At 40.9% G+C, this 20548-nt stretch overlaps 1 protein-coding gene across 3 annotated transcripts; it reads right to left on the reverse strand.

The window, feature by feature from the left end:
• Window positions 1–24: 24 nt before the first annotated feature.
• LOC127000339 (asparagine--tRNA ligase, cytoplasmic-like) lies at window positions 25–16645 on the reverse strand. Of its 3 annotated transcripts, none has more exons than XM_050863945.1 (13): window positions 16480–16645; window positions 11577–11725; window positions 10325–10618; window positions 7682–7738; window positions 6903–7107; window positions 6513–6670; window positions 5841–5993; window positions 4410–4606; window positions 3873–4014; window positions 2781–2963; window positions 1208–1339; window positions 794–925; window positions 25–355 (listed from the first exon to the last, which is right to left on the reverse strand). In XM_050863945.1, the coding sequence occupies exons 1-13, from the start codon at window positions 16520–16522 to the stop codon at window positions 224–226; spliced, it is 1977 nt and encodes a 658-aa protein (XP_050719902.1). In that variant the 5' UTR covers window positions 16523–16645; the 3' UTR covers window positions 25–223. The 3 variants fall into 3 exon arrangements, with proteins under 3 accessions (XP_050719902.1, XP_050719903.1, XP_050719904.1); XM_050863946.1 differs by lacking the exon at window positions 16480–16645 and adding an exon at window positions 16247–16398; XM_050863947.1 differs by lacking the exon at window positions 10325–10618.
• Between the last annotated feature and the right edge of the window lie 3903 nt (window positions 16646–20548).

The following is a 20548-nucleotide window of genomic DNA, read 5'->3' on the forward strand; positions in this document are numbered from 1 at the left end:
CATGAGGAAAAGGAAGCACATATAGTTACTTAAAAATTTATTTGAATAAAGTATATTTCAAGAAGGTCCCTATCATACTTCCTCAAATCATACAGTGGTTTGACATTCACCCCACAATCAATAAATATCACTGAGGAACCCAAGGTAGATTCATTAAAGAAAACAATCGACAAGGGTTAACCATTACCGCGTCACATGCATGGTGACCTGCCACGGAGGGCCACTAAGGCGTGCAGCGACCCACAAACCTTGGGTACAGAGAGGCCTCACGGATGTGGTAACGGTTCCCCAACCAGCAAAGGAACCTCTCCAGGCCAAGACCATACCCACCATGTGGCACTGAACCATACAGCCGCTAAAAGAGGAACAATGATATATTAATGGATGCCCTCCTATAATTACAGAAAATGATAATATCAAACATTAAATAATGGCAGCAGATTATTTTATAACAATTAAGTATCTGGTGTCCCTACAGACAAGGAGCCATAAGGAGTTGCATGAATCATCTGAAGCAACAGCTGTGACCTAAACAGAGAGGAGCTACCTATATGAAAACAACATTATAGAGCAAAAGAGTTTGAGTTACACAGGCAGGAGTGATTTACATAGATGTTCAAACTACACAGGCCCTAGGTGGTCTGGCCTTACACCTAGATGAAATAACATCAAATTCCAACCAAGACTGCATTTCTGCCTTAGTGAACATTTAGGTGGAAGAAGTAGCTGAACTGAAGGTGGGAGTTTATTCCATTCTTGTACAACAAAATTGGTGAGAAAGAGAGGCACCCACCTGATCAGTGTACCAGTAGTAAGGCTTGGGGTCAAGGCCGGCACCCTTGTAAGCCTCCATCAGCTCTGCGTGGTCGTACATCCTCATTGACCCACCGACAATCTCCCCAACGTTGGGCATCAGGAGGTCAACCTGCAGGGGCATGACATAGTATTTATCTGTTTTTTCAGAGTGGTTCTGTGAGGCATTCCTCATGTCAGAAGCTCATTATTGAAATTAGGAAGGTATATTACCTTCCTCTTAATACAATAAATAGGCTATGCTACATAGTTTTCATCTTCCTCTATACTGATATGCAAATTGATAAGAAGCAGAACTGTTAGGTTGTATGAACCTTAATTTGGCACCAGTTTGGTAGTAGCGTTTTTTTTCTTCAGTACAGAAAGACGAGAGAGAGAGTAAGCCATGACTTACAGACTCAGTGAGGGAGCGGTCGTCAGCACAGCGGGACATGTAGAACGCCTTGATGCCTGCTGGGAAGGAGTTCAGCAGGATGGGCTTGCCGATCATGTCCGTCATTTTCCTCTCAGGCATTTCCGGGATGTCCTGAAATCACCATTGTTATCATTAGCACCAGTAGCAACCTTTAATAGTCCACACAGTTCTAGGGTAGGCAGTGGCTGAGTGTTTAGTGTGCGGGCCCTGCATTCACCACATGCTGGACGATGCGGGTTCGAATCCCCACACTACCACCTGGGATTTTTCAGTCACCGCCGAGTGGCCTAAGACTACCCACATGCTGTCCTGAAGACCATCCATCACCGGACTCTAGAAGAAACCATCCAAGTGAATCAAGGATGAGTTCCGGGGGGCAGCATGAGCCAAGAATAAATGGCGCCACTATAAAAATAGTTGCCCGTGCCATGACGTGCTTGGGCCGACCACCAGGCCCCTGAAGAAAGCCTACCAGCACCTATAGGTGGACACACACACACACACACACACACACACAAAAAAAAAAAAAAAAAAAAAAAAAATACACCTCTCCATCTGATGGCAGTGAACTCCATCCTGGTCCGACAGAAGTTCCAAGTTCAGCTCCCTTCTTGCAACACATAACCTCAAGATAACAACCTTCAATCTAAAGCCAAGGAAAACTATGTATCTGTGTATCTGTTTCACTCCAGAATTTCTCTCCCATTCTGTTAAACCAATAAGGAAGCAGAGAAATGGAATAAATCAAACAGCTGTGTAGTTAACCCTGAGACAAGTCCTTATTCTAAATCAACAAAAAATTGTGTACATGTTCTAGTGTACAAAATTGTCATGTGTTTTTCATCTTTCTCATTTATATCATGGTTTATATGTATGTGTATGTTAGATGCTTCATGACTGTCCTCCAACTGTCTCTATGAAGTGCTTAATCCTCATCAACACCAGTTTTACTTTGCTGGGTTTCTCTTCCCCATTCTGTTAAAACATAGAGGAAGTGAATGAAAGAAACGCACAAAACAGCTGTGCAGTAAATCCATACATGACTGAAGGTTAGCAAAATTAAGTGTTTAAGGATGGGGAATTACAGATGATGAGTAAATGGCTCTCATAAGCAGCCATGTGTAGGTTGACTGGTCTTGTAGTCTCCTTATATCTAAAGGATGTGGCTCAATGGCAAAAAAAAAAAAAAAAAAAAAAAAAAGCTACTCGCCGCTCCTACAAATGTAAAAAGTAGAGTAGCCAAAAGAGAGGTCAATTTCAGGTGCATAAAATGTCTACGGGAGAGGAAGTATCCAGTTGAAATACCAGGAAAAATAGGAAATGTTTAAAGTTCTAAAAAGATCGACCTGGTAACCATTTGCTGCCTTTATTATGTGGAGAGAGGTCCACAACCCACCTCATAAAAGTCACACACCAGATGCTCCCTTCACTTAAGAGGCTTATGATATTATATGGCAAGAACACTATGACCCACCTCACCAAATCATAAAGCAGATGCTCCTTTACCGATGAGGTGTTAAGTCTAGGCAAAAAAAAGAGTTCCGAGACCCACCTCACCAAACTCGTAAAAGGTCCCGTCCTCCTTGGTAATGTTGTGTTCCTTCAGGTACTTGATGGCGTCAGCGTATGCCATCCTCATGAAGGGTCGAGTGGGTGCCACAAACTCCGGATGCAAGTCCTTCATTAACTGACCTCCAATAGGATGCTTCAACACTCTATCCACCACATCACACACCTGAAACACAAACAAGACACACCACATCAGATCATCCCCCTGCACTACTCTCTGCATGATCGTCTGTGGTAAAGACTTGAGGAAACAGATACTTCAACAGTCACTGATTTCTGTGGTTCAGTCATCAACCCATCAAGTCCTCTCCTCTAACTGGCTGTCTTCAACCCCTTAATGTCTCCTCTGCTGAAAAATAACATGAATAGACAGAAATACAACCACATACACCTAAGATAAAAATAAGGATAAAAAAACACTCTTCAATCAGTCCTGAAACGCTGGTGCAGCCACCCTCTCAACTCCTCTCTCTGGCCAACTCTAACTTGCTATTTTTTTATCAGTATTTTTGTGCCTATTGCTCATTTATGGAAACTATCCATTATTCTCTCTTTAGAACTTTTCTCTTTGTTAAACTTTGATATTTTTATGCTGACTGCTCTCATGAACCTGATAACTGCTTGCCTCCACCCATCTCATGTCATTGATTTAAAAGGCCTTCTGCTTAAGTCTATACTTATGCTGAATAACTCCCTAAGGCAAGAGTTAACAGTTATCTTCCCTCTTGTATCCCTTTCAGCCCAATGCTCTGGAACAACAGCCTTTTGAATACTGTATCTCCATATTCCTCATATTCTTGCAACTTTTTCTTTCAAGATGACTGCCAAGACATTTTCATAACTCTGCTAATAATCTCTCAACTTTTTTTTTTCTTACAACAAAGGAGACGGCTCTAGGGCAACAAAAAGTGTAGAAAAAAGGAGCAGCATTTGTGTATTTTAATCTTTTGTTTGTTTCTTTGTCAATTTTTTTTTTTTTTTGGCCGTTTGCTTCCTATACTGGAAATAAAGAAAGACAGAAGGCCTCCTCAGCTTTGTGGAAAGATCTGTAAAAATCAGAGATGCAATGCCTTACCAAATCTTCAATGCGGTCTAGAAGGTCGCTGAAGGTGATGAAGGGACACTCGGCCTCCACGTGTGTGTAGGAGGCCAGGTGGCGGCGCGTCCGAGACTGTTCTGCTCTGTAGGACTGTTCGATGCAAAACACATCACCAAAACTGTGGTGAGGAAGACAGGAATTACAAGCCACTCTTCCAAAGGCAACAGTGCTGCACTCTTACAATTCCTGGCAGCCAATGGTTTTGTTCCAGCACAGTTTTGAACAGCATGAGATTAATGAGTGCATTTTGTGGGAAGTGAGATCAACAAAATATTCAATTAGAAGTGATCTAATAGGTCAAGCAAGTTTCAAATACCATATCACAACCAAAATTAATAAAGTTTAATGAGAGACCAATTTACCCAGGCAAAGTGTGTCCCATAGGTAATAACAGGTCTAGATTGGCATAAACTCAAGAGGCAAGAGCTTGTGTTTACAACAAAATCTTGTTATTTGTGACCCTACAGTACTTATTCAGCTACTTGGCTGACAACATGCATAAAGGTCTGGTACCTTGGGAGGCAGGTTTCCAGGTACAGCTGGCTGGACTGGGTGAGGTACGCCTTCTCGCCAAAGAAGCTGAAGTCAAAGAGCGTTGACCCGCCCTCGCACTGTGTCTGCACCATGGTGGGCGGAGACATCCAGTCGTAGCCGCGGTCACTGTAGTGGTCCACAAATGCCTTCATCAGGATGGACCGCAGCCTTAACACCTGTAACATCACACTACTCAGGAGAGCTTCATAACACTGGCTCAGAGGTCCTCAGCCTTTTTGAATGATGTTGTCATACTGGATGTTATGATGAAGGCAAAGGGAAGCAGGAGAGAGATGTGATGCCTCGGTATTTACACTTAGCCCTCACAACTTTTACAGGAGCAGACTACAACCTTAACACTTACAACAGCTATAATTGATTGCCTTGGAGCAGTTTTCCCTCCAGATCAAGAAGTGCTAAGACTCTTTACAAGACTACATAACAACCTCAACACATGAAGTGCCGAGTATTACTTTGGACAGTTTCTATCCCTTGTTCATGAATTAGAAAACACACAAAACAAAGATAGGGGATATTCTGATGATAAGTTCAAACAAGAAACAGACTTGGGCAGGTCATATCCAGGGTTGCCAGATTATTATATCCACCATTGTATTTACCACCGTTTCTAGACACTTAACTATAGCAAAAAGACACTAATAAATAAACCTTTCAACAGTAACTATAAATAAATGTAGTTATTGGAGTGGAGGAGACAGTTTTGGGGTCGGAAATCAGAAAACATAAGAGGCTAAGTACGACAATCTGGTAACGCAGGTCACATCGAGTAGCAATGGCATTTGTAGTACCTTTCTATAGTCAATAAATAATAGATGGATGGATGGACGACATGTGGGCACAGTGTCTTGAAGGAGCAGGGTTTGAGTCCTCCCTGCTGCTACAAGCTCATCATTTACAGTCATCACCTAGTGGCCAAAGACTGCCCACATGCTGTCCTGAAAACCATCTATCAACCCAGACTCTAGATCAACTCTCTGAAGAGGATAACAAATGAGCTCTGGGGGCGGGTAGCATGAGCCAACAAAGATGGCACCACTCAATACACCTGCCTATGCCATGATGGGCTGGTGGCGACCATCAGCCCCCATCAAGAAAGCCAACCAGCACTATAGGCTGAATGTAAAAAATAAATAGATAAATACATAAATAACAAAGTATAAGAATTGCAACCCAGGAATTGTAATCAGGGAAAAAAAAAAGAAGGCAGAGGGACAACCTCTCAGCATTTGCCAGAGTAGGATAGAGTACTTAAACATCAGGAAAGGGGGAAGGATGTTGAAGAAAACCTTTGTCCTACATTGGACTAGTAAAGGATTAAGATGATGATGATGATGATGATCTCTGGTCTGATCTAATCTAAACAGCTCCAACACCACCACAAAAGTTTACCTTGGAGCAGTTTTCTCCCCTGATCATAAGGTGGCGCTTGTCCAGCTGCACATCAGGGTTGGACAGCTGGTTGATCTCTGCCTCCGCACCACCAGCAGGCGAATCACCAATCAGCTCCCAGAAGTCCACCTGAAGCTCGTGGCCGCCCGGTGCCTGGCCAAAGCAGTTCGCAAGCAAATATTAATGTGATCTTTATTATTGCATCTTTGTTCCTTAGTTAAATGAATCATAGCTTTGGAGTACATTTTACATGAGGAAATTTTACAAGAGCATCTTTTTTTCCATTTACAAAAGAAGGAAAAGGGCAACATTGACATACACATATAAATATATACTTATTTACATATTTTGTGATCATTAAAAGTTAGATTTACAAAATATCTTGTATACCCTACAGGGAGACATGGGGTCAATTCTGAGCTAAATAGGAAGTTGTTGAGAAAATAGGCAAACTGTAGTTGAAAAAAATAGTTATATAAAATGCAAATGAATTGAAATTAGTTCAATGTTTTGGCCTGAATTTATATCATATTGTTTGCATGGAAGGACAGAAGAGGCAGGAGGAAGCACAACACATGGACACAAGTTTGTGGATTGTATGAGAGGATCTGGTAACAGTGAATCTAAGGATGGCAGAGGACAGTGATAGAAGGGTGAGCATGCAGCACTCACCTCCTTCCCTTCAGGCACTTCCTGCAGCATGCCGTACAGCACCACACTGCTCTCGGTGTTCAGGATGATGGCCTCGTACGTCTGACACAGCCTGTCCGTCAACACACACTGCAGGAAGCCCGTGCCGTCACGCAGCACCAAAAACATCATGTTCTTGCCTGACCAAAGGAGGAAAAGAGAGCAATGCCTTACACTTACTTTCATTTACTTTGTCTCCTCCAAGCAACCTTTAACCATAGTGTATATATGTAGGAGGGAAGAGAGAAAGAGAGAGAAAAAAATTCACTTTCTCACTTACCCTCTCCCTCTTCCTCTCTCTCTCTGTGTCACCCTCTTACTCTCCCTCTCCCTCTCTCTGTCTCTCTCCCTCCCTCTCTCCCCCAGCCTCACCCTGCCTCCTGAGTCGGTGGACCCAGCCGTACACCTTCACTCGTTGCGTCCGATGGTCCTTGCCGTTAAGAATTTGTATGCAGGTGGCAGCCGGCAGACTCTTGTCCTCTGCTATGGTGACCTTCCGCGCCTCCTCCAAGGCCTTGGCACGCTTCTCTTCGTCCTCCTTCTCCTTCTGCAGGCGTGCTTCCAGTTTCTTGCATTCCTGGGAGGGCAAGGTGGATGTGTCACTTGTTTTGCTTTTTTTACAATAAAGGAAGTGGCTCAAGGGCAAATATAGATATAAAAAATCCACTAATCACTACTCCTACAAAAAATATAAATAAATGGCCAAAAGAGGTCAATTTCAGATGGAAAGGTATCTTGATCCTACCCTCTCAAAAAGAAGTAAAGTCGTAGACAGGAGGAAACACAGATGAAGGAAGGCAGTTCCAGAATTACCAGCAAGAGGGATAATAGAATGAAGATACTGGTCAACTCTTGCATAAGGGATTTGGACAGTATAGTGATGAGCTAGAGGCAGGTGTATAACTTCTGCTTATTTGTTATTGGCAAAGTTCTGAATAGAGACGTTAGGGACCTGTGACACTGGTTCAAGTTAGATCAATTCAATTTAAGGTGATATATATACTGGATGATATTTAGACTTGTTTTGTTTATTTGTTATTACTGACGTCATGGATGAAAATGTTTGGGATATGCAGCACTGGTTCAAGTTCTTCACGATAGAGAATTAGTTTCTTTGCCCACAATTAAACACAATACTTAATGATACTCACATCTTTCCATAGCTTGGTTATCTTTTTAAGCTGGCTTTTTGCTATGACTGTGTATTTCTGAAAGGAAACAAAATACAGATAAATATTCTTTGCATATTCCTGGGAAAATACCTCCAAAATCATTATTACAATGATAAAGGTTTTGAATTATTTGCTCTGCTACTAAAGAATATTATATGCAGGTTAAACATACATTGTGTGCACCTTTATGGCTGTATTCCAAGCTCTCCCTTACTAAGAATTTTCTGTTATTACCAACTTAAAATCCAAAGGCAGCACCAGGCTGTTCTTAGCCTTTGTTAAATTTCCCACACTTCACTTCCATATACTTTTTGGTAGGCCTATTTGTACCATACTATTACTTTGAGGAGATCAAATATGTTTTATATGTAGTCATTAACCCACTGGTGTAGTTCAGAGAAAGCTCATAGGGAATGGGATCTCATCTTGCTGGAACTGGTGACAGGGGAATTGTCTATGAAGAGAGAGCTTGCTGTACAGGTAACTCTCGATTTACGCGAGTTTGGTTTACGCGTTTTTTAAATAACGCGGGGTCCAAAATCCAAATAAATGTTTAATTTACACGTTTTTTTACTTATACGCGATATTTTATGGATTGGCCACCAGATGTCTCACGCAACTGGACTCACACGGCGCCGCGGCCACACAGCTGAGCTCAGTTCTTCCCATGCACCACTTGAACAACAATACGTACAGTACCCACGCTGCCACGCTACTCAACAATAGGGGTGGGCAGGTACCGGTATCAGTACCGGTACTAACGGTACCAGTACCAGACGGCTTGGTACCAGTACCAATACCACCCAGTCGCTCACGGTGTCCCTCATTTCTTCCTCACACGAGTGAGGCTGAGTGGATATCTCGGTCATATGGATATTCTCTCTCTCTCTCTCTCTCTCTCTCTCTCTCTCTCTCTCTCTCTCTCTCTCTCTCTCCACTGAATGAAGTGAATATCTATTTTTCGATAGAAACCTACCTCTTGTTTGATTTACATTGTTTTTGTTTTACGTGACCTCTTCAAGGACACAATACTCGCGTAAATCGAGAGTTACCTGTATAAGCAATAGTGTGCATCAGGACACACAACATGCATCACCCAAGGCAATAACACAATAATATACAATGCGCATTTGTCTTTTTCCCTAGAAGCAAACACACAAAGGAAAAAATGAGTTGCAAACAATTCATACAGCCTTGAAAGTGGCAAATATTTACTGACCACAGTGAATGAAATGTATCTGAGGTGAGTGAAGATAGTTTTGTACTTGGCTGTGACAAGTGGAATTTATATGTGCTTCATTTTTCCTCTTTTTATTTACTCAAGAGATTAAAATAGCAAGATTTTTCAGCATCTGATCAGGGCAACATTTCTAAATCATTGATCCTGCTGAGATGACACTAATGCACAATCTCTGGTGAGTGGATTTATTTGTGTGTTGAGTAAATTCTAAATAGTACTTGCTGATGGCTCATACATTGAATTACTGACTTTCACAACAGTGTTATCTTCAACAAAACAAAACTAATACAAAAAAATAACACAAATAAACATCTTTACAGAAAATGACAGAAGCAGCATATCCACCAGACAAAGCCAAACACCTCCATTCCTTGTGAGAATAACGTGATACAGGCACCAGCAGCAAGCACTACACCACTGGCTAATCTGTATCAACAGGTATCAGGTGGAAGGCAATGTACAGTGTTAGGGGTGCATGGAAACAGGAAGGACAACAGAATGGACTGTAAACTTGACAAAAGTTCCTAACACAGTTCTGGGCTAAAAGGGAACAAATGCATGAATGAGTCAGGGAAAAGACTAGAAAATAAGTGGTGAAAGAATCAGGAAAATATATGAATATAAATGAAAGTTCAATTGCTATAGTTCGTTCAAGTGACAAAAAGATTAATGAAGTAACACAATTGAAAGAAGAAAGGACCAAGAGGAGGATGACCTAAGAAGGAAATCAAAGCAAAGTAGGCCACAAGTAGGTCACTGGGTTGCTGGTATGAGTCAAGGGAGCAACCTGTCATGAGAGGCGAGGGGTGTCCACAAGTATGAATGCACCATTCCAATTACAGCAAATGTCTGTCACTTCAGACTCCAGATTATCAACAACCATTTTTTTTCATATAATAAATTCTATTTCTTTTTCCATAACTACTACTATTGCTACTGTTACTGCTACTTTTCTACTACCACTACCACCACTACTACTACCTTCTACTAATACTACTACTACCACCTTCTACTACTTTCTTTTTTTTTCTACTACATACATGATACCTCCACCCATGCACCTTCTACTACTACTACTACTACTACTATTGTAGCTACTACTACCTTCTATTACTACTACTACTACTACTACTACTTGTACTACTATTACTGCTGCTACTACTACTACTATGACTACTGCTCATACTATTATCAGGAGTTTTCTTCTACTTCTACCTCTACATCTAATCTTATGGGAACTTCACTTTATTCCTTAATTGAACACATATCATAACTTTATAGGGACTGATGTTTAGGCATGGTGACTATTGCACGAGTATATGCTGTGATTGGAATGGCATGTATAAAAAGCAAAACATCCCCTGGCATGCATTGTGAATCACCTGGGGTATTCTGGCACTCGGCAAGTTGAACTGACTGAGAACGCTCATGTCAGACGACGGGAAATCTCTGACTCCTTCACCAAAGCTCGTCATGTGCTTGTACCAGCGCATGAAGTGAGGAAGGGAGGGGTGGGCTGGGCCATTACTAGTGTGTGGCGAGCCTGCTAGCCGGGTATGTACCACTGCGTCGGCCTGGGATGGGGTGTGGCCCCCTATGTAACTGTACTGACTCAAATGTTGGTCTAATGCCTCCAGACAAGGATTCAGGTCTGTCCCTCCTCCCTCTGCCACAGCCTATAAGAGAGGACCTGCCTTAGACATCTCATGAGGTGAAGGATAGGTTACTGGCCTACGAAATAACACCTATAGAGTGGTGGATAACTAAAAAAGGCTTGGCAGTCTGTGGTGGGTTTCATCATGATAGAGACCTCCAAGAAAATGTTCATAAATTCATGGATAGGGAAGATAGGTGGTAAAGATTTACAGGAGCATCCTTGTGTAGGCTGTCTGGCCTCTTACAGACTCCTTACATTCTTGTGTTCTTATAAACTGCTGTCAGGAATACATCACTATAGACACTAGTTATTTTTCATCGTCTATCTAAACCTTTCTAAAATTTTCTCCTTTAGATTAGGTCAGTATCTGAAGAGGAAAAAATAAAATAAAATAAACATGCCCATTCAAAAGGAACTTACAGGAGAGTCTGAAAAGTGAAACACCATCAGTCCAATACAAGAAAAATCATTTGCGCTGAGAAGAGGCTGTATGGAATAGTTTCACCAAGGAAGTTGTGTGGCTGCATGGAATAGTAGGAGAGTTTCATCCAAGAATATAAATGGAATCAAGGAAAGATTGGAAAATTTAAGGAAAGAGCAGAAAGTCTCACATGATGAGTTCCCTGCCATATTCTGCAACATCACAAAGTTACACAAACACACAAAGAGTTGAAGAGTCCAACAAAGAGGAACCTTTATAGGATCCTGCACTGGATCAAAGCTAAATATCTATAAGTAAAGGGAACTGTCATGTTGTACACCTATTTTCTTCCTGCACTTTGATAATATTTTTTTGAGAACTGATTAACCTTTGTGTAGTACCTGGTTCTCCTCTTTGGTGTCTACTTACACACAATTAATTATTGTTTTTCCTGCACCATGATAGCATTTTATAGAAAAGATCAACCTTTATCTGTGTGTTTTTAATTCTCTCTCTCTCTCTCAAACTAAATACCCTGAGGTAAGTCAGTACGTACCTGGTTGTCCTCCTTGCCGTCCACATAGATGGTGGGGAAGGGCTCCTTGCCAGCCTTGCGCAAGGCCTGCATGGCTGTCTTGTATGGCCTGGCCTCTGTGCCATCACCTGTCTCATCACTCCCATGCTTCTCTGAGGTGTAGATCTCTCCTGAGGAGTCAAGCGAGGAAGGGTGAAAGGTGTGTGATATATTCACTTGTGAGACTAATGATGGCAGCCGAGTCTTCCAGCATTGTAAATTTTTTGCAATAATAATGTTGAAATGAATGAGATGTTTTCCAAAACTTGTCTACCATGAGGTAAATGTGTAATTATGAAAGATTCTAAAAGATAAATAGTACACCAATACACCAGTAAAAACTAATCTACATAAGCTTTAAGAATTTACAGAAAAGGGTAGCTAAAAGTTATGAATTGGGAATAACAAGATTTAGTGATGTGGAGAGATAGACATTCTGAACCGGTGATAGAATTCCTCATTTCAACAAAGGAGTGGAAAAAAGCAAATTTGCAAAAGGGAAAAATTATGGTAAATATTAAGATGTACACCCAATTCAAAATGCTGGACCTCACCACCTCCAAACCTGTATGCTGCCACTCTGAGTTTTCATAAATTAATAGAGCCCCCTTTAACCTAATAGAAGGCACCTACCCTATCGCTACTAAAATAGTATGTAGCATATTCCCACTATAACAGTATTCTATTGACATTTAATTACCTGCTCAAATTTCAAATGAGTAATTTCTGCAGAAATGGTTGAAAAGAGAGATGAATAGTTTAATATCTATTAGAAATAAATAGTATGAAACAACTGAATACAGTCAGCATTTTATGATAAATACCAAAATAAATAAATAAATAAATAGGTAAAGGTCCAGCATAACTCCAGCACCTTAATTTTGGTCTATTTTCTTCCAAACCTTCACAAAACCCTTTGTATACATATAATATATTAGTAAAAAGTGGCGGAGAAATGCCACCTACCGTGTTTTTAAAAGTAATAACCACGTGTGGTGAACCTGGTCTCACATGCGTGGGCTAATCGCTAACCAAGCGTACCGTCACTAACCACCCTAAAACAGCCCCGAGCCATGACTCAAGGTCATCCGGGGCCCCGGCCCTTTCAGCCTGAGCCCCAGATGACCTTGAGTCATGGCTCAGGGCTGTTTTAGGGTGGTTAGTGATGGTACGCTTGGTTAGCGATTAGCCCACGCATGTGAGACCAGGTTCACCACGTGTAGTTATTTATTTTTTTAAGAACACGCAGCCCAACCTATTTGCTGGAGTGTTTTAGGTGATTCTGATAATTTACTCCCAGAAATTACTCGTTTTCGTCTCCCCCCACCCGAAAACCCTGCATTCCCACAGGTCCCCAAGCTTGTTGGGGGTAGAGAGTAGGTGGCATTTGTCCATCACTTTTTACTAATGTATTAAATGTATTTGTACAAAGGGTTTTGTGAAGGTTTGGAAGAAATTATACCAAAATTAAGGCGCCGGAGCTGTACTGGACCTTTACCAATATATATATATATATATATATATATATATATATATATATATATATATATATATATATATATATATATATATATATATATATATATATATATATATATATATATATGTATATTTTTTTTTTTACAAGGGCGTAAATAAAAAAAATAAAAAAATAAAAAAAAGCCCGCTACTCACTGCTCCCGAACAGAGGTCAAAGGAGTGTCCAAAACAAGAGGTCAATTTCGGGAGGAGAGGTGTCCTGATACCCTCCTCTTGAAAGAGTTCAAGTCGTAGGCAGGAGGAAATACAGATGAAGGAAGATTGTTCCAGAGTTTGCTAGCGTGAGGGATGAAGGAGTGAAGATGCTGGTTGACTCTTGCATAAGGGATTTGGACAGTATAGGGATGAGCATGAGTAGAAAGTCGTGTGCAGCGGGGCCGCGGGAGGAGGGGAGGCATGCAGTTAGCAAGTTCAGAAGAGCAGTCAGCATGAAAATATCGATAGAAGATAGAAAGAGAAGCAACATGGCGGCGGAATTTGAGAGGTAAAAGACTATCAGTATGAGGAGGAGAGCTGATGAGATGAAGAGCCTTTGACTCCACTCTGTCAAGGAGAGCTGTGTGAGTGGAGCCCCCCCACACTTGAGATGCATACTCCATACGAGGGCGGACAAGGCCCCTGTAAATGGATAGCAACTGTATGGGGGAGAAGAACTGGCGGAGACGGTACAGAACGCCCAGCCTCGAGGAAGCTGATTTAGTAAGAGATGAGATATGAAGTTTCCAGTTGAGGTTTTGAGTTAAGGATAGACCGAGGATGTTTAGTGTTGAGGAAGGTGATAGCTGAGTGTTGTCAAAGAATAGTGGATAGTTGTTTGGAAGATTGTGTCGAGTAGATAGGTGGAGAAACTGCGTTTTTGAGGCGTTGAAGGACACCAGGTTCCTCTTGCCCCAATCGGAAATAATAGTAAGGTCTGAGGCTAAGCATTCTGTTGCCTCCAGCCTTGAATTGTAAAGTTCCTGTATGGTGGGTCTTCCATTAAAAGAAGTTGAGTAATGCAGAGTGGAGTCATCGGCGTAAGAATGGATAGGACAGTTCGTTTTGGAAAGAAGATCATCAATGAACAACAGAAAGAGAGTGGGAGATAGGACAGAACCCTGTGGGACACCACTGTTAATAGTTTTAGGGGGGAAGAACAGTGACTGTCTACCACAGCAGAAATAGAACGGTCAGAAAGGAAACTGGAGATAAAGGTACAGAGAGAAGGATAGAAACCATAGGAGGGTAGTTTGGAAAGCAAAGATTTGTGCCAGACCCTATCAAAAGCTTTTGATATGTCCAGCACAATAGCAAAGGTTTTACTGAAACGGCTAAGAGAGGATGACCAAGAGTCAGTTAGGAAGGCAAGGAGATCACCAGTAGAATACCCCTTGCGGAACCCATACTGGCGATCAGATAGAAGGTCAGAAGTGGAAAGGTGCTTTTGAATCTTCCGGTTAAGGATTGATTCAAAAGCTTTAGATAGACAAGAAAGTAAAGCTATAGGACGGTAGTTTGAGGAATTGGAACGATCACCCTTCTTAGGCACAGGCTGTATGAAGGCATACTTCCAGCAGGAAGGAAAGGTAGATGTTGACAGGCAGAGGCGAAAGAGTTTGACCAGGCAGGGTGACAGCACAGAGGCACAGTTTCTAAGGACAATAGGAGGCACTCCATCAGGTCCATAAGCCTTCTGAGGATTGAGGCCAGAGAGGGCATAGAAAACATCATTTTGAAGAATCTTTATAACAGGCATAAAAGAGTCAGAGGGGGGATGAGTAGGAGTAATATGCCCAGAATCGTCCAGAGTGGAGTTTTTAGAAAAAGTTTGAGAAGAGTTCAGCCTTAGAGATAGATGAGAATGCAGTGTTGCTGTCAGGACTGAGGAGTGGAGGGAATGATGAAGAAGTGAAGTTGGTGGAGATGTTTTTGGCTAGATGCCAGAAGTCACGGGAAGAGTTAGAGAAAGCAAGGTTTTGGCATTTTCTATTAATGAAAGTGTTTAGTTAGTCGGAGAATAGATTTGGCACAATTCCAGGCAGAAATGTAAAGTTTGTAGTTAGCATTAGTTTGAAGGCTCTGGTACCTTTTGTGAGCTGCCTCTCTATCATTGACAGCACGAGAACAAGCGTGATTAAACCAAGGCTTTTTAGCGTGAGGAGTAGAGAAAGTATGTGGAGTGTATGCCTCCATTCCAGAGACAATCACCTCTGTGATGCGCTGAGCACACACAGAGGGGTCTCCATCCTGGATGCAGTAATCATTCCACGGGAAATCGGAAAAGTACATCCTCAGGTCGTCCCACCGAGCTGAAGCAAAATGCCAGAAGCATCGCCTCTTCGGCAGGTCCAGAGGGTGTACAGGAGCGATAGGACAGGATACAGAAATAAGATTGTGATCGGAGGAGCCCAACGGAGAGAACAGTTTGACAGAATAAGCAGAAGGGTTTGAGGTTAGGAAGAGGTCTAGAATGTTGGGCCGGTCTCCAAGACGGTCAGGAATACGTGTAGGGTGCTGGATCAACTGCTCTAGGTCGTTGAGGATAGCAAAGTTGTAGGTTTGTTCACCAGGCTGGTCAGTGAAAGAGGATGAAAGCCAAAGCTGGTGGTGAACATTGAAATCTCCTAGGATGGAGATTTCAGTGAAAGGAGAGTGGGTCAAGATGTGCTCCACTTTAGAGTTCAAATAGTCAATGAATTTTACATAGTTAGTTGAGTTAGTTGAGAGGTAAACAGCACAGATGTATTTAGTAATAGAATATATATATATATATATATATATATATATATATATATATATATATATATATATATATATATATATATATATATATATATATATATATATATATATATATATATAATATATATATATATATATATATATATATATATATATATATATACATATATATATAATATATATATATATAGGTATTTATCATAAAATGCTATCAGAAATACATCACTACAGACACGTTATTTTTCATCATCTATCAAAAATATTCTAAAATTTCCTCCTTCAGATTAGATCAGTGTCTGAAGAGGAAAAAAACAAAATAAAATATAGGAGGGAGACTGATAAGCACATGAGCCGGGGCAGTCTGAAAATCATGTGGTCTTGTCTGCAATTACCTTCACAGTTTATACCACCTCCCATGTGTGTGTTTTTACCGTTCAGCTGTCATTGACCTGACCCACCCTCAGCCATCACCACAGGCAGGACACTGGCAACGCACTGCTCCTGTCACGTACATGTATACTTGTGTCACCAGCAGCAGCAGCAACAACCATGCGCCCGGCGGAGGTGGGCCAAAACCTGTTTGATGGAGCCCCAGCGTCCCCATGAGGCCATCCCTTTGCCTTACCTAGACTCATGTCGGCCACTGCGTCCCCCAGCTGCTGAGCCATGATGCAGAGCCACGTGTCCTCACAGCGCCGGGCAGATGACAGCAGTGTGTGAGCCTTTCCTCGGTCAGCCCAAACTTCTCTCTTCCACCTGGCCTCCTTTTACTTTACGGGTTTACTTTTCAGTTGCAAAACACCATTTTTTGTTATTTATCACCTTACATTTCTCCATAAAATTGTATAGTTTCATCCCCATACAAACACTTGCATATTAAGATGAAGCAGAGTATAGTAAATAGATAGTTTTAGAAGCAATTAAACTCAAACTAAAATAATCATATACCTTTATCGTGTGGTTGCATCATTCACTTCTTGCCTAACATTACCTGCTTGTACGTAGGGGAATTACGTGAATGATGACATACTCCCCTGATATTGCATGTATTATACTTTTTTCAAGGATGAGGGAAGCATTAGGAGTAATAAAAAACGTAAGGCAGGATCAGTGCAACTAGATTCATGTACTTAGCTAGGGAAATGCAATAATTCATTCACGACTGCAGACGGTAACAGCGCAGTGCGGAAGGAAAGCAGGTGAAAGTAGAGTGAAACCGTGCACATCTTCACGACCTAGATGACCTGACCTGCGCTTCTCTCTCTCTCTCTCTCTCTCTCTCTCTCTCTCTCTCTTTTCACACACACACACACACACACACACACGATTCATGAATTAAAGCCAAACTGGATATAATAAGCGTTATAGAAACGGGACAGCACGATCAGTCTAGAGTAGCTATATATAGTACGGCTCTTTTCTTGTATTTCACAACTAGGTAGGTAAATACAATATAAACACACACACACACACACACACACACACACACACACACACACACACACACACACACACACACTTATAATGTTTGTGAATAAGTTTTCTTTTTTTTTTTAATCTGACTGAAATTCTCTTTCAGAGGATCAGTTCAGTACGACTGATTCATTAAAAAAACAAGCTCGACCACTCGACCGCCACTTCCGTCAGCTTATAATATATATATATATATATATATATATATATATATATATATATATATATATATATATATATATATATATATATATATATATATATATATATATATATATATATATATATATATATATATATATATATATATATATATATATTTTTTTTTTTACGTCGCGGCTGATTGCGCCGGTAGGCTTCTTCCCGGTGGGGCCTGATGGTCGTCCCAGCCCGTTTGGGCGCAGGCGAGTGTTTATAGTGGCGCCATCTTGCATTGGCTCATGCTGCCCTCCCGGAGCTCATCTTTAATCCTAGAATATCTAGAGTCCGGTTGATAGGTGGTCTTCTGGACAGCGTGTGGGTAGTTTTAAGCCACTCGGCGGCGGCTGAAAAATCCCAGCTTAGTAGCACCTATATATATATATATATATATATATATATATATATATATATATATATATATATATATATATATATATATATATATATATATATATATATATATATATATATATATGTATATGTTCACTAAAGTGAAATGCAAAGTGGTAGAGCCATTCAAATGTGATATGGAAGAGAATGCATATACAGATACAGGAAGGCTGCCGGTGAAAGGGAATTTGAAGAGCACACCGGGATGAGATGGAGTATTTTTTTTTATAGGAAGTGTGAGCCCGTACGTGGAACTTGGAAGGGGTGATGGCTCACATCTAGAGCAAACTCAGCAGGCGCATGAAAATATCGATATATCGTAGAAGATAGAAAGGTAAGCAGCAGTATTGCAGCGAAATTTAAGAGATAGAAAACAGTAATAAGAATTAAGGAAGCTGATAAAACGAAAAGGCTTTGAATATTATTATCTCCAAAACAGCTTCTTGTAGGAATCAAATCCGCAGAGGTGGGCGCGGTACTGAAAAATCAGTATAGTGCGGTTGCGGTAGTGTGGTAGTATACACTACTTATTCCGGAGTATAGTGCGGTTGCGGTAGTGCGGTCCCAATTTATTTATTTCCCAGTGCGGCACGCGCGGTGTGCGGTACTATGGTAGCGTTAGTCAAAATAAAAAAAATACTTCAGTGCCTATCCTGGCTATCCAAACAAAGGAAAATAGTTCAATGAAAAATCGGCCGGCACCACGGACGGGTCCGGGGATGAAATGGCCGGCACCGCGCGGATTAAAGAAGACTCGCAGTGTAGTAGTTTAGTCTGTCTGTTTAGTATTTAATTTTGAACAATAACTGAAAAGTCAGAATGATTGAATCACTGATTCTGATGACTGATACCGATTGACTGATTGAGTCCGATTTACTGTAAAAAAAAATATACATATGTGAGCATGCCGCGCTGCAAATGTCGTCTTCGATAGTTTTCAAAGTACCGCAAAAAGTACCGCATATTTTTTTTTTTGTGCGGTCCGCAGTAGTGCGGTATTTTCAGAAATCTTGCGGTAATGCGGTACTTTTTTTGTGATGCGGTACTATCGCAGTACCGCATGCACTAAGTGCACCGCACTTGCCCACCTCGATCTGGTTAAGAGATCCTAAGGTCGAGAACAAAGACCTTCGAGAGGGTATATGGCAAGAGTGCGTCTAGCTCATCCCAAAATAATGAAGCAATTAAGGTTGGTGTGAGTGGATCGGCCCCTCGATCGTCTACACTTTGCATGCTTCATGATATAATAACTCAATTATCTTCTTATATATATGTTGCCAGTCGTTACGCAACGAGTAGTACGGATAATGTAAAGAGAGGAACGTTATCTACGTGATATAGCATACTTCTGGTATAAGGTTTGCCATGCACCTTGATCTATATATCGTACGGCGCATTTCAACAACCTCTACTGATCATTGTCCAAAACCTTATACATGTCCTTGTGATTGCTCCTTGTATTTATGTCAGCTTTATTTATTTTTTTTTTTTAAACCAAAACCTCCGTGTTTCGTGTTGTCAAAAATAGCCTTGCAGACGGGGATCAGCCGTGCGTCACGGTGTCTGCGGCAGGAATCGAGTCACGCCGTCCCGTCCATAGCTAGCCTGGCAAGCCTTGTTAATGTGCGACAATTACCTACAAAAGCGATAATCTAGTCTCTTTGTTCCATATGCGATGGTATAGGTATATAGACGATAGCATAATTATTTTCATATCTGCTTTGAAAATTTTCATGCAAATACAGTACAACACTATAGAATGTCCAGGATAAATCATGCGATATATCCATGCGATATCTATTTAGGCCGTATAAAGTTTAATACATAAAAAAAGTCATGTATAGAATTAATTTTTGCACGCCACACATATATGAGTGCATAAAAGATTATATTGTGTTAGCAATAGACTTAATTTTTAATGCTGTATAGATGTGAAATGGTAATTAACTGATAGTGGAGAAAAGAACACCCTAATAAAAGAGATGCAAAACAGAAAAGGGTATAATAGTGGAAACAATTAAACAGAAAAAAGAAATGCAAAAAGGAATTGCCCAGAGTAAGATTGTAGTTCATATATATGTTAAGTCCCTTACGTCTGATCCCTTGACTAAATCATGGCCTATATATATATTCTTTTTTTTAGCACTTGTCCCCTACCATTGTATCCTTTTATAGTTTCCTAGCTGGTGCTACTTCTGTACTGCCTGGGGGTTGGGATGGCATGCTCCTCCTCCTAGCTTTGTTGTTTACTTGCAACAATAAACTATCAATCAATCAATCAATCAAAGTAACCTAAAGTGAAGAAAACAGGAAAAGAAAATGGAATAGCAAAAGTGAACAGAAAAATTAAACAAGAGCTCAGGGCATGAAGTGAAGTACATAAGTGTGCGCAGTGAAGTAATTAGGAAGAATCTAAGTGTAAAGATGTGCAAAGGAGGACCTAAGAAGCGATATACAAAACGGAACAGCTCAAAAGAAGGAAAAGAGAAAGAATTTGCACCGTTGCCAGATTATCGTACTCAGAGCCTCGTATTTACCGGTTTCTGAGCCATAGTTATTGCCAAAAAACACCAATAATTAACTACTTTAACAATAATTATATATGAAGGCAGTTATTGTGGGCGAGGGGG

This window comes from Eriocheir sinensis, chromosome 18 (assembly GCF_024679095.1).
Source record: "Eriocheir sinensis breed Jianghai 21 chromosome 18, ASM2467909v1, whole genome shotgun sequence".
NCBI classification, from domain to species: Eukaryota; Metazoa; Arthropoda; class Malacostraca; order Decapoda; family Varunidae; genus Eriocheir; species Eriocheir sinensis.